The sequence below is a fragment of the Lissotriton vulgaris genome, chromosome 5 (assembly GCF_964263255.1).
Source record: "Lissotriton vulgaris chromosome 5, aLisVul1.2, whole genome shotgun sequence".
NCBI lineage: Eukaryota > Metazoa > Chordata > Amphibia > Caudata > Salamandridae > Lissotriton > Lissotriton vulgaris.
The window spans coordinates 1,008,873,879-1,008,886,012 of NC_141693.1; the positions used below are offsets into that span (position 1 = coordinate 1,008,873,879).

The 12,134-nt window shown below is 37.3% G+C and overlaps 1 protein-coding gene across 1 annotated transcript in view; it reads right to left on the reverse strand.

Annotated features, from left to right (window-relative positions):
* Positions 1-8,471: 8,471 nt before the first annotated feature.
* PI4K2A (phosphatidylinositol 4-kinase type 2 alpha) overlaps positions 8,472-12,134 on the reverse strand; it is a 240,615-nt gene continuing 236,952 nt past the window's right edge. The window contains exon 9 of the mRNA XM_086922620.1: positions 8,472-10,177. Coding sequence (XP_086778746.1) covers positions 10,016-10,177 — 162 coding nt within the window. The 3' untranslated portion in view covers positions 8,472-10,015. The remainder of the gene's footprint in view (positions 10,178-12,134) is intronic.

Sequence of the window (12,134 nt, forward strand, 5' to 3'; positions counted from 1 at the left end):
TGCAGTCATTTTCCCACTGGTTGGAGGGAAAAGTATCAAAGTTACTGAGACATGGACTGGCAGTCTAAACTAAATATCCCAACTGCAGTCCAGCTCCTACCAGGCAGAACAGCAGGCAAACATACGCTTTCAGAGAGGAGCTAAATCAAGAGCTGCTTCTAGGTGGTTCTGGCCTGATTTGGATTACCTCAATCTTCCCAGAGTCACAGGGTTTAGGACAGTGGCAGCTACATACAGGGAGTCTTGTACTACAGAATAAAGGCAACGTGAAGGGAAATCTTCATATTGTGCTGCGGTCATGTATCTTCACTGTGCAGTCATGCACTCAGCACACAAACTATCACATGAAAGCAAAGTCAGGGCAAAGAGAAGTTTCGAGGAGCTGAGTACATTTTAAAGAAATGGTAGACTCCTCTCCTAGAGTTTTAAAGGACAGCAGCCCTGCATAACTAATGGGCCAACACTAGTCATCAGGCCTTCTCAGCCTAGATAGGTGGCTTGTAGCCACTTATCTATGCATGGAGGACAACTTTGAATACACCTCCGGCCCAGTAGAGAGCACAGAAATCTGCTGCTGGAGCAAACAGGAGGTATATAGCGTAAGCACTCTTAAAGATAGAGGTCACAGGTGAAAACTAGATGCAACAAGCCTGGAAAGGTGAAATATCTGTCCCCAGTGTAGGTAATTTTATACTTCCAGCTACAATTTGTGAACCAATGGTAGAACGGCTACAAGGAACCTTTTGTGATTGTGTGCAGCATGGCATAACTGCAGATACAGAATAAGACATATTTTCACATTTTTATGTGAATATTAGAGACACTTTCAACTCTGAAGTAGTGTAGCAGAGGAGTTATCAAAGGCTGACTCTTCTAGCAAAGGTCTTTTAATAACAGATTCCTACCTCCTATTGTGGAGCTGTAAATGGACAATGGTTCACTTTTTACTCTGGGCCCTAAAAGTGACTTTTTACAGTGTCTGATATAATCTGCTGAAATTTGTAAGGCAGACTATATTTGCAATAAAATAAAATGGCATCTGATCAATAAAGTGGATATTTATTTTGCTCCCCACCTTCAGCTGTATTAATAGAAAAGAACCCATGTAAGTACTCATATTTCTCCCAGGAAGATATGCCAAACTGTCAAGCAACTGACAGCATAAGGGAAAAAAATTAATAGTTGTAAATAATATGTCAATCTTGTGCAAGTAATAATAAAAGAAATGCAACCATCACCCCTCAAAATAATCTGAGGACTCAGGGTCGGAGATCCTCACAAGGCATTTAGATAAATATTAACAAAAACAGAACCCTTAGAACAGACCCGTACATTGTGGCAACTCAAGTGGTCGGAGTGCAACGCTAGTAGTTTTTGAGGACTGCTTCTGCATTAAAAAACGTCTTCTGTGACCCTTCCCAAATGCAGGGAAGCAACAAACATATGAATCAGGGGAACATACTTGGCCTAGGATTTAATAACTGTCAAATTAATCGTAAGTGTTCAATGGAGCCACTCCATTTAGATACCAAGAACTTTACCTTCAGAATCCCTGCAGGATGAGGCAATAAAAATAAACAGGACAACAGGATTTTCAACCATTTCCAAACTGTTCATACACTCGTTCAAATCTATATATAAAAATACATGTTAATTTTGAACAAATTAAAGTTAAAGCAGGAACTTGAGATTTATACATTTATTTTTATTTAGATGTTTGCAGTCAAAAGAAGGCAGTGCCAGCCCACTCTATGAAAAGATGAGCCACAAATATCTTAATCTGTCCCCATTAAATCATTGTCTAATGCTTTAAGAAAAAGCCTTTGTCCTGCTCCTATAGCTCTATTTCGACAGTAAACATGCCAAATTAGGTACACACACATTTCGTTGCAGATGACAATGCCTCAGGTCTGAGCACAGAACGCAAACTCAGGCTGCATTTGCACCTGTGTATTTCAATTATATTTTACATATAAGTATACCTCTGTCCATAACATTTCCAGAACTGGCAACACGCATGATCATTTTGGATATAGCATCTAAGATGAATAAATCTACTGTTTTGAATGTTCCTTTTCTTGACTGTTAACCACTGTCTGTCAAATCCAAGTATCAGGGCATGGGGACATTATGTAACCCTATTCTCCACTGTGAAATACATATATAATATCGGTTTTAAGTTTTTTTTTACCACATATCACCATCAAAACTAATAATGTTAAAAGTTATGAAGCATAAAGTCTGATGATAATGTATTCACACGTTTGTTACCAATTACTGGATTTTCTGAGATTGTTTTACCTTTAATAAAAATATGCCCCAGTTAGCGGGTTATGTGTACTCTACAATCTATATAGCAGCATTATGTTTTAGCTGTGGCAGTCTTCTCCACATTTCATAATTTACAAAGATAAATACACACCACAAGAGGATTTTTTCATGTGCCATTTGCTGTCTTGACCAACAGAAACCAAGAAACTAGTTTTTGGGCATAATTAAGACACAAAAACATTTTGGACAAAAACTCCTGAAAGATATTATTTACATTATAGAAAACAATTTAAATTACATAAGTGCATAATCCTTTTAGATAAATAAATCCAAAATTAATCCAATTAGTGCTCACACCCTACAGTGTAACTGTTATTTCAATAGGATTACATATAGAAAACAGGAAAAAACAACCCTTATTTTTGCAACTTTTTACATCTTTTAATTAAAGAAAGATATAATAATGTTGTATCTTTTTGAAATGTATATCTTTCACTTTATATCTCTGAAAAAGTGTAACATTTAGTGGAATTCTCACTTTAAATGATGAAAATAACATATCCATTATAGTAAGACTGTTGTTTTTCTTTAACAAGAACTATACTCCTATCCTGTGTATTTAGATACAAAGGGAAGGATGAATACTTATTAGTTTGGCCGAGGTTCATTGGTGATCCAAATAGCTGAGAAACATTAAATCGCATACTATTAGAAATAGGAGTAGAAGTTTTGATTTTCTCCCCTTATTACCACGGACAACATTTGAAACATAGAAGTGCTTCTAAAGCAGATTACAACAAAAGCCTGGGATACCTGTTGACTATCTGATCACCATCAAACAGCAATAAAACATTTAAGCCACTGATCTGTTATTTTCATTCCTTCATTTTCACAATGTAAAATCTATTTCCCTGGCTTTACCACTAGAGATAAACTCACTAACATTTTTGGGCGACAATATACAGAATAAACAAGCGATATTTGTAAAAATAAATTTTCCTTACTCCAAGCATTCTTCAAGTCTTTTCCATAAGTGACAAGTCTCAAAGGTTTATAACAAAACAAGAGCTGTGATTTATCTAGTAGTTTTAGAGTTTTCAGAAGAAATTAGTACAAGCAAAAAAGAAAATGGTACACACTTACAAATCTGCCAGAAGTTGTACCTGTTTTGGGAGTTGTAATCTCAAATATCATGCAGCCCAAATGGCATGCCGTCAGCAACCATAACTCCACTCAAACAGAAAAGGTGCAGGACTTAATAGAATTATGAGGAATTACGCAGGGTGCTTCTGTCAAACTGACTATACATTTTGAAATATTTCTGTATGCTGAACTATTTATGTTTTTGGCAGCAACATACATACTACAGTACAAATGAATTATTGAGAAACGTGCATGGGGAAAACTGAAGGATACATCATACTTTTGGCAAAAGCTTTTATCATAGGTTCAGTGTAACTTCTGTATTTATCACAATTGTACATACAGGACAGCCACTTTACTCTGAAGCAGCAGGCAATATTCACTAGTTTAAGACGCCAAAGAGTACCCAATAAGCTCTTCAGGTTAACGCAAGATCAGAGGTGGAATTAGATCAAGCAGGTTAATTGTTCTCACTCAAGCACAAGCAGCATCGAGAATTCAGTAAAGATGCACTCCTTTAAAGAATGGAAGATCGGCATAAAAAAGTAAGTAGACCCAATTTATGCACTAGAAACATAAAACCTTTGCAGATGGAGAGGGCAGAGGTTTAGGTATACTTTTAGATTTGACATAAAACATGCACACAAAACAAACCCCACAGCCAGTCTTTGCTGATGCAAGTGCATTTGGTTCACTTGGAGAATAGAAACAGTCGGCCATTACAGCCCAGGTCTCTTGAGGATTTGACTACTGTTAGTTTATTTTAATCATAGTGGTTGGGATGTCTCCTTACCTAACAGTTGAAATTAAATCTATAGTTTTTTTAAATTATCCTCAGACAAACGGTGCTCAGAGTTTATGAAGAAGGTTACCATTGCTGGATTGCAATCAGAACACTTGTTTTTCTCTTCACGATTCTCGGTCACTGAATTACTCATCCACACTACTCTCTGCACTTACTTTATGATAGGGCAAGACACGATTTATCCCATTCGTTCAGTGGTTCTTACCTCCATTTCTAGATGTTGATTATATTATTGTTTCACTATTTTCAATTTCTAGTCCACATTCTAAACGTGGATCTCTGCCTGCTATGCCATTGCAGGCAGGGTACATTCAGATTCTTAAACTGGTCTTTATTTGGCTAGATATTTATATTAGTAACAATAGATATATTTTATCGGAAGAAATTAGTGTAACGTTGACTGCTAATGAGTCAATCATCCAACATTTCTCCATTAATTGGATGGTTCAACAACATTTTGTAAAACTTTATTCCCAAACTATATTGTTGCTTAAAAATGTATGGGTTGTTTTTTCTCCAACTTCTCTGCTTGCATCCTAACACTCCGTGTTTGCACAGAATTCTGATGGGTGGACTATGCCAATAGCATTTATTAATGCCACCCAGACTGACATAGCTACACCTAATGGATGATGCTGTAGGTGCTGCCAATCTCCTCAGACAAACACCCCACTTACCCACCATTTACCTTTCTTCACGTGCATCTTCTGAATCAATGGCTGACTTTAAATCTCTAAGCACAGCTCAGGGCCACATATGAAATGAGACTATGGCCACTAAGCTAAACAAACTGAATAGTAATCTTTGACCCCTATGATATGCAAATACATCAAAGTTGCAAGCTTTGTCTGAGGTGTCCTAGTTTTCCTTCAGCCTTGTGAAGTTTTTTCTCAGTATAGCTGAATAATTTTCACTCTAATAGATCTGAGCCAAGCCAGAACAACATGTAAAGTGCAATTTAAAGCTACCTGCATATTTGCTTCATAATTCTTTGATTGAAAATGTATGCATAATTGTATGTATACAAGCTTTCATTTTGCAGAGGTTTCTTTCCATAACCTCAGTGCTAAGGAGAGGACATGGTTTTCTGTCACATATATATTCTGTACAATCATATTAGCTTGTGTTAAACAGATTATATGGATCAAATGTGAACATTAGTTTGCGTTTGCATTAGTCACAATTTTAACACAAATGTGATGAAATGATAAACTTCACAATATTCACACAAATGTGACACTCTGCACTTTCACGGTCAAGTAACAATGTGTGCAAAAAACATCCACTGGATATCGGACTGATTTGCCTTGATCTTAGGGACAAGCCGATAGTGTTATATTATGCTGGTTTTTAGTTCCAAGAAGCCAGTTTTAGGCAATGTTTGCATGTAACACCTTTACCTTAAAGAATGTCAGTGTTGTATAGGATTCAGTGAATTGTATAACACTTTGTTTCTTAAACCTTGTGTGGATGAAAATGAGCATTAAGTATGGGGGGTGTGCTAAAAAGCGTTATGAAGGGCATTATCTGTTGGGCCCAGAGCAATCAATTTTAAATCATGACCAAGTCAGTAGAATTTAAAACAGATGCACATTTACAAATGTGGCTTACTAGTGGAAAATGGGGTTAAATCAATTAACGTTTTACTAACCATGATTTAAACATACACCGAGTACACTAAAAGCCATAGGTATCTGCACCATAATCACAAGTTGTACTCTAAATTCCAAATTGATAAAGAAATAACACTTTAATGCCAGGAGGTAGAAATATGTCACATTGTGAAATGTAACATCTTCCCTACAGAACAAATGGAGGTCTACTGAGGGTGATGGGCATTCTGGAAGGAATTAAATGGCAGAACACTTAAACAAGATGGAATGTCATAACAAAACCCACCAATCTCAGGGGCTTGAATGTATACCATACTAGCATCTCCTTCTGATAAATCTACTTCTTCCCTTTTCAAACCCACAGCAGATAATACTTAGTCTTTTTGGTCAGCTAAATCTTTAGTTAGCTACAGTACATACAATAGCATTTCATCCTTCTAACATGGGATTGATGAGCTCTCTTATGTTACATAACTGTCCTTTTTTCTAATATGCATTTCATTTTATGTTCCTGTCAGACATCAAAGTCCTATGTTTATCATTTCCAGTATAAAATCTAATGAAAGAAAGTTTAAAATGAAAAAAAGGTGACTGTCTGTAACCAAGAGTTGAAGACCGAATTGTAAACATTACATTAAAGAACCTTTTAAGAAGCTTACATTAGCTTTGCCATGTCACAACTTTTTAGCTTTTGCTCAAGACTCCTAAGCTAAGAGAACACTACACTTCAGTAAATTATATGCATAGTAAATGTGCATACTGACACAGTAAAGCAAATTCATTAAATCATTCCAGTCAAATCTGTCAAGTCTTCATGAGGCGATCTCTGAATAAGACTGAGATAACTTGCATTCTGCTCAAATACTTCATGGAGGTTATAAAATTATACGTCTCACTGTCCATTTCCCAAGTCACTGTGAAGAAGACAAATTTCTGTATATTCATTTGGATTATTACAATAGTATACACTAACCGATAGCCCGCAGTAACACAAATAATTTGAAATGATAAATGTGACAAATATCCAACTATGAAAATGTCAGTCTCTGGGTTACATATTAATTGCCATATCCATTCTCACTTTTGCACCGTCACAGGTATCATTAAATGCTTTGATGATTGCCTTCGCAGCTTTCACATTCACAACAAACCTTTGATAAGCTAATGGAAAAAACATACTGATTACAGTTAAACAGTGGTGCTCTAGTCACTGTGTACCATAGCAATTAGCTATCTGTGTTCGGTGGTGCAGTGTGTAATGAGTTAAGAAAATTTAGGAATCAATATTTCATAGCTCCCCTCATACTTTCACGGCCCACGTGTCTCCTTACCAACTTCTTTCCACAAAGAACATGTGAATTTACAATGTTCATGTTTAATTGAGGAATGGGGTCTTTTTTTGCACATGTAGAGATGCCCCAGAAATTAACACTTGGTTATGGACAGCAGCAGAACAGAACAAGAAAGAAGATATAGCATCTTGCCATATAGGATACAGGTAAGCTCACAGGAACAGAGAGAAAATTAATTTTTTTTATTTATCTGACAAATTCTCCCTGATATGAGAAACATTTCTGAAACTGAAGAATGTGCAACATTTTAAAGAATCCTTAATAGTTAGGATGTGAATTATTTTTATGGAATACCAGAGTGGGACAACATGGTTTGTGAAAATAGAATACCAAACAGTTTCTCTCAGCATGTGTAACAGACATCTCGATTTAGATATAAAGAGTACACAAATTAACAAATCAAAAGACAAATGCAAACAAAAGATCTATACCTTTTCCAGTAAGGGATGAACATATGGGATGTATGTCGTTACCACGAGATCAAAATGGCGCTTTTACAACGCAAGTCGTTTCCACTACTTGCGCTGTAGGGTGCTGGACTTAGGAATAGTATAATTTACTATTCCAACTCCAGTCTATGTACAGTAGGGAAAGTGCTGGAATTTTAAATCTACTATTCCTTAGTCTAGAGCGCCCTCCAGTGCAGGTCGTGGTAACGACTTGCATTGTAAAAGCTGCGTTGTGAATGTATTGCGGTGTTTTGACCACATTGTAAAGGTTGTTTACCGAAGATATGATTAATGCCTTTGTGGCACGGCACCATAATAACTTAAATACAAAATGTTTCATTCTTGCACACTTTAAATGCTTACACAACCCAGGGGTAGCCAAACTATCTATTACAATGGAACACAGACATACACGCTCCTATCAATCCGCTCCTTTTACCCCCAGACAAGCGTATCCCGACATTGAAAGGAGGCATGCAACTAAACAGAAATTACCCTTCTTGCGATAACCAATATTTCAAGACTAAACAAACTGGCACAGTAATGCATACATCAATTTGGAACAGCAAGCTAAATATTCACAAGATGCCAAGACACTAATGAAACTTACCATTACGTACGGGCAGTGAAACAAAAATTCCTCACTTCAGTATGCCTGATTGTATACACCGTTTCTGCCAACGTCAAATGGGCACCAAAGTATGGGCTCTGCTGTGAGCAAGCAACCCCATACACTTAACATTTAGCCATGGTGAGAAATGAGTATATTCTTACATTTCTTTCCCTCCACACGTTATTGGAACCTTTTTGGCCAGCAAAGAAATAAACTAAAGACTCATTTCCTCCACAAACCCCTTTATTTAGTAATCTACTTCTCTTACTCCGCCATGATCTCATCGAGACCTCAGATGGCTATTCAAATTCCTACACAGAAACATAGGCTCAGCGTATGTAAAAACACAGAAAACAATTGATGCAAAAGAAAGCAAAGCATAAGCTTGTAGTAGTTTGGCAAAGCAAGAATGAATGAAGTTGAAGAGAAAAAAGGAAAATGTTAGCTAGGCAAGCATAAAAAGTAATTATGAATTTGCAGAATAAGTACGAAAGTGACTAAGAACCAACATTTTCCACAAGTCTGGGACATTTACTCTTAAAAAGCATCAATTTAATTTTTACAAATTGAAGCCAGGCAAAGTGACTTGTGGGCATAAATTACCCCCAGTGGCACATCTGATCCAGTTCCAACCCAGAAAATTAGCATCAATCCAAGGCGAACTTTACTTACTGTCTTCAGAACAAAGGGACCAAGGGCTATATCGTTCAGAGAAGGAAGTATGTGCATCGATATAAACGTATACATTTGCAGGTGTGTGTGGTGTGGGGATGTGAAGGACGGAGCTAGTACAACACGTTTTACATTTACAAAACAGTCTGTATTGAAAAATCCTAGCTCAGTACATAGGAGAATTCCATTAAGTGCTTTCCAAATATCCCCGTTGCTGGGAGATTACTAAGTACATGCGCGGCTGAGTAGAATCTATATACAGCTGTAATCCAGTGTTCACATGCAGGTTCTTCAAATATGATCTAAAAAATATGCTGATGTTAATGACATTGTTGTACTGATGTGTACACATGTATTAGTACATGTGATGTACGATTTTCTAGTTACAGTTACATACAACAGCATGTAGACTGCCTTGATGTCCATAAAGGAATCAATATTTCCACATAAGTCATATACATGACCGTTGATGTGAAAATGTGAACAAGACATTTGCTGACCTCCCTATAAAGACATAAAGAAGCAGACAAATAACTTTGCTTGAAGCTAAAAACAGTCCTCGAGAATTTGGTAAACAGGGTGATTGGACTTTTTTTGGCTTCCTGTTTACCACAAGATTCTCTTTTGTTTGTTAATATAATAAATACTGTATTTGCTCAGTCAAGTGGTTTTACATTCAATTCCGGGAGCTGATAGAGCTAAACCTAACATCCGTTTTATGAAAGCTTTGGTGGATGAAAAAATGGGGCATCTTATCCATCTATATATGTGTGTGTCCAATGCCCTTCATGTTTTCAAAGTATATCCGTTTGCATGCATCTTTCTCCATTGATATGCGTTCGTGCTTGGACTGTAAACAACTCCTGTTTGAGGCCAGACACTCAGACCTCAAGTCTGTGGCTCTCCAGTACCGCAGAACTATTATTTCAAACATCTTGTATATCAGTCTCAAGATGTCGCCAAGGCAGGAATGAAAAGGCATGGGCGTGATGTTCATTATTCAGTTTAAAGTGTGAAAGGTCTGCAATCTTTCTATTTTGGCTCCTTGATGAAGGTCTTCACACTCCATGTATCTCATGTCCATCTTGTTCACTTCGCTACCACCAGGAGAAGAAAGGCTTTCTGCTTTGGAAACTCTGTGTGTATGATTCACTGGAGCTTTTCTGGTGTGATCGTGCAGTCTCTACAATAACAGGAGGCGTCTGGACCAATTGAAGTGGACTTTTTCCATCTTTCAAAACTTGTGTTAGGTTTAAGATCTGAAGAGAATAAAAAGGGTAATGAGAAAACAGCCAAGAGGAATCATACAATTTTCAGAAAGCCTTAGAAAAGCCTGCCTGCTGCAGCCAATAGATATCCTTCAAAAGGGTCCTAAAGGGGACAAGTTATGGCTAGACAGGCTGTGAGCGATATGCTGACCACCGTTTATTCCAGCCTCAACTGCTGTAAAAGACATGAAAGTAAAGACAATTAGTGTTACCACTTTATAGTATTCCCAGTAACAGATCACTACCCTTCATTCCAACTTTCTAAAGCTCCTCATTTTACCACTCTTTTCCCCCTATCAGAATCCAGTAGTTCAGTCAAATTGGAAGGGTGTCACAGGTAAGGAGTGGAGGTAAAACACCATAAGACATTCTGCAACCCTGCTCTGTTATACATAAAAGCAGCATGGGAGTTCACTTGTAAGGGTTTTGTGAATATATTCCTAAAGGCCCAAACATCTCGCAAATGGGTGTTTATAAGAAACGTGACGGTAGCTGAATCTGAACCTTTAGTATGAATCTTACTTCCCACGTGGACAGGCTTCACAGCCAATTTAGAATAGTGTACAATAAATTGTTATTAAATGCATCAGTAAGTTGGTCTACATTTGGTAGCCAGAGGCACATACAGTATTTTACAATTATGATTTGTGCAAAACGCTATCCATAATAATAACTAAATCAGGCACATTTAAAGAACTCAAGATGTCCCCTGGGTTTCCGACTGCAAAGGAGTCTGCCTGATCCCATCTGACCAAAAGAAATGTACATTACTGAGCTAACTCGAGAAATAAAAGAATGAAAGGGTGGCGGTGGAAGACAACTTACCCAGAGTTCCAAGATTATTCTACTGTTCCTGAAACTACTATAAACTACAACGCATGTTCTCAATTGACGAATATAACTAAAGGAAGAAAACTGAAATATTTACTTGTTACAATAAAAATAAGAAACCCCCAAAGAGATGACAGTATGACAGGTTTCCAACAGTACTGGACAAGGATAAAATTAAAACCTATCCATTTAATCAACTTTTCTGGTGTAGGTAAGTATAGGTTTACTGTGCTTACCAGATATGCATATCCTAAAAATATATATAACTTCAACATACATGGATATGAAGTTAAGAATTGAACGTCTAGATTTATGAACATTTATGAACATATATATACTTTATGATGATTTGGTTGGCAATATTTCAGCCTCAATATTTTGTAGCATGATATGTTTGCCCTCAAAAATTCTAACATACAAATGTAGACTGGACATATCCAAAATATTTTTTACCCTCTAGAGGTCTAGTCCTACAGTGGAGTGCTGTAGATTCACTTTCTCTGCATACTTATATTGTCTAGTGTTGGACTCTGATGCTTGCAGTTTATTTTCCTTCTAATGTTTTTGCGCCTAGAAATGCACTGTGACTACACCCTTAATGGGCAATTAAATGAGTATCAGATTCATAATGGATTGTTTGTCGTACAGTGACAGTAAGTATGGTGTGGCGAGTGAATGTCGTATGGAGCATCATGTGTATTAAGTAAGTAAGTTAAGTCTTGCAAGAAGAGATCTGCAAGTAGAGCCAAATGATTTCGGGGAGGAGGGTGGGGCCATGCGAATCTAAAGCATTAAACGCTGCTAAACGATTCCCAGACGGTAGGTGACATATTTCGTTCGTCGCATGTTTTACTGCAATAAACATGCTTTATAAAGCAGTACCCGCTACAATCAGTGACCAGTGTGTGGATGAGGCAAATGTCTGAAAGTCCTTAGGACAGGTCTAGCCAACATAGCCTGTTGGTGGGCTATCCACACAGTAGTGCTTAGTGAATATATGGGTCTTGTTTCATACATCAACTAGCAGGATATTACTAAGTAAGGCTATGGCTGCGGTTTGTGCGTGTGTGTGTGTGTGTGTGTGTGTCAAGTTCATCCTGGGGGAAAAAGGGAGGGA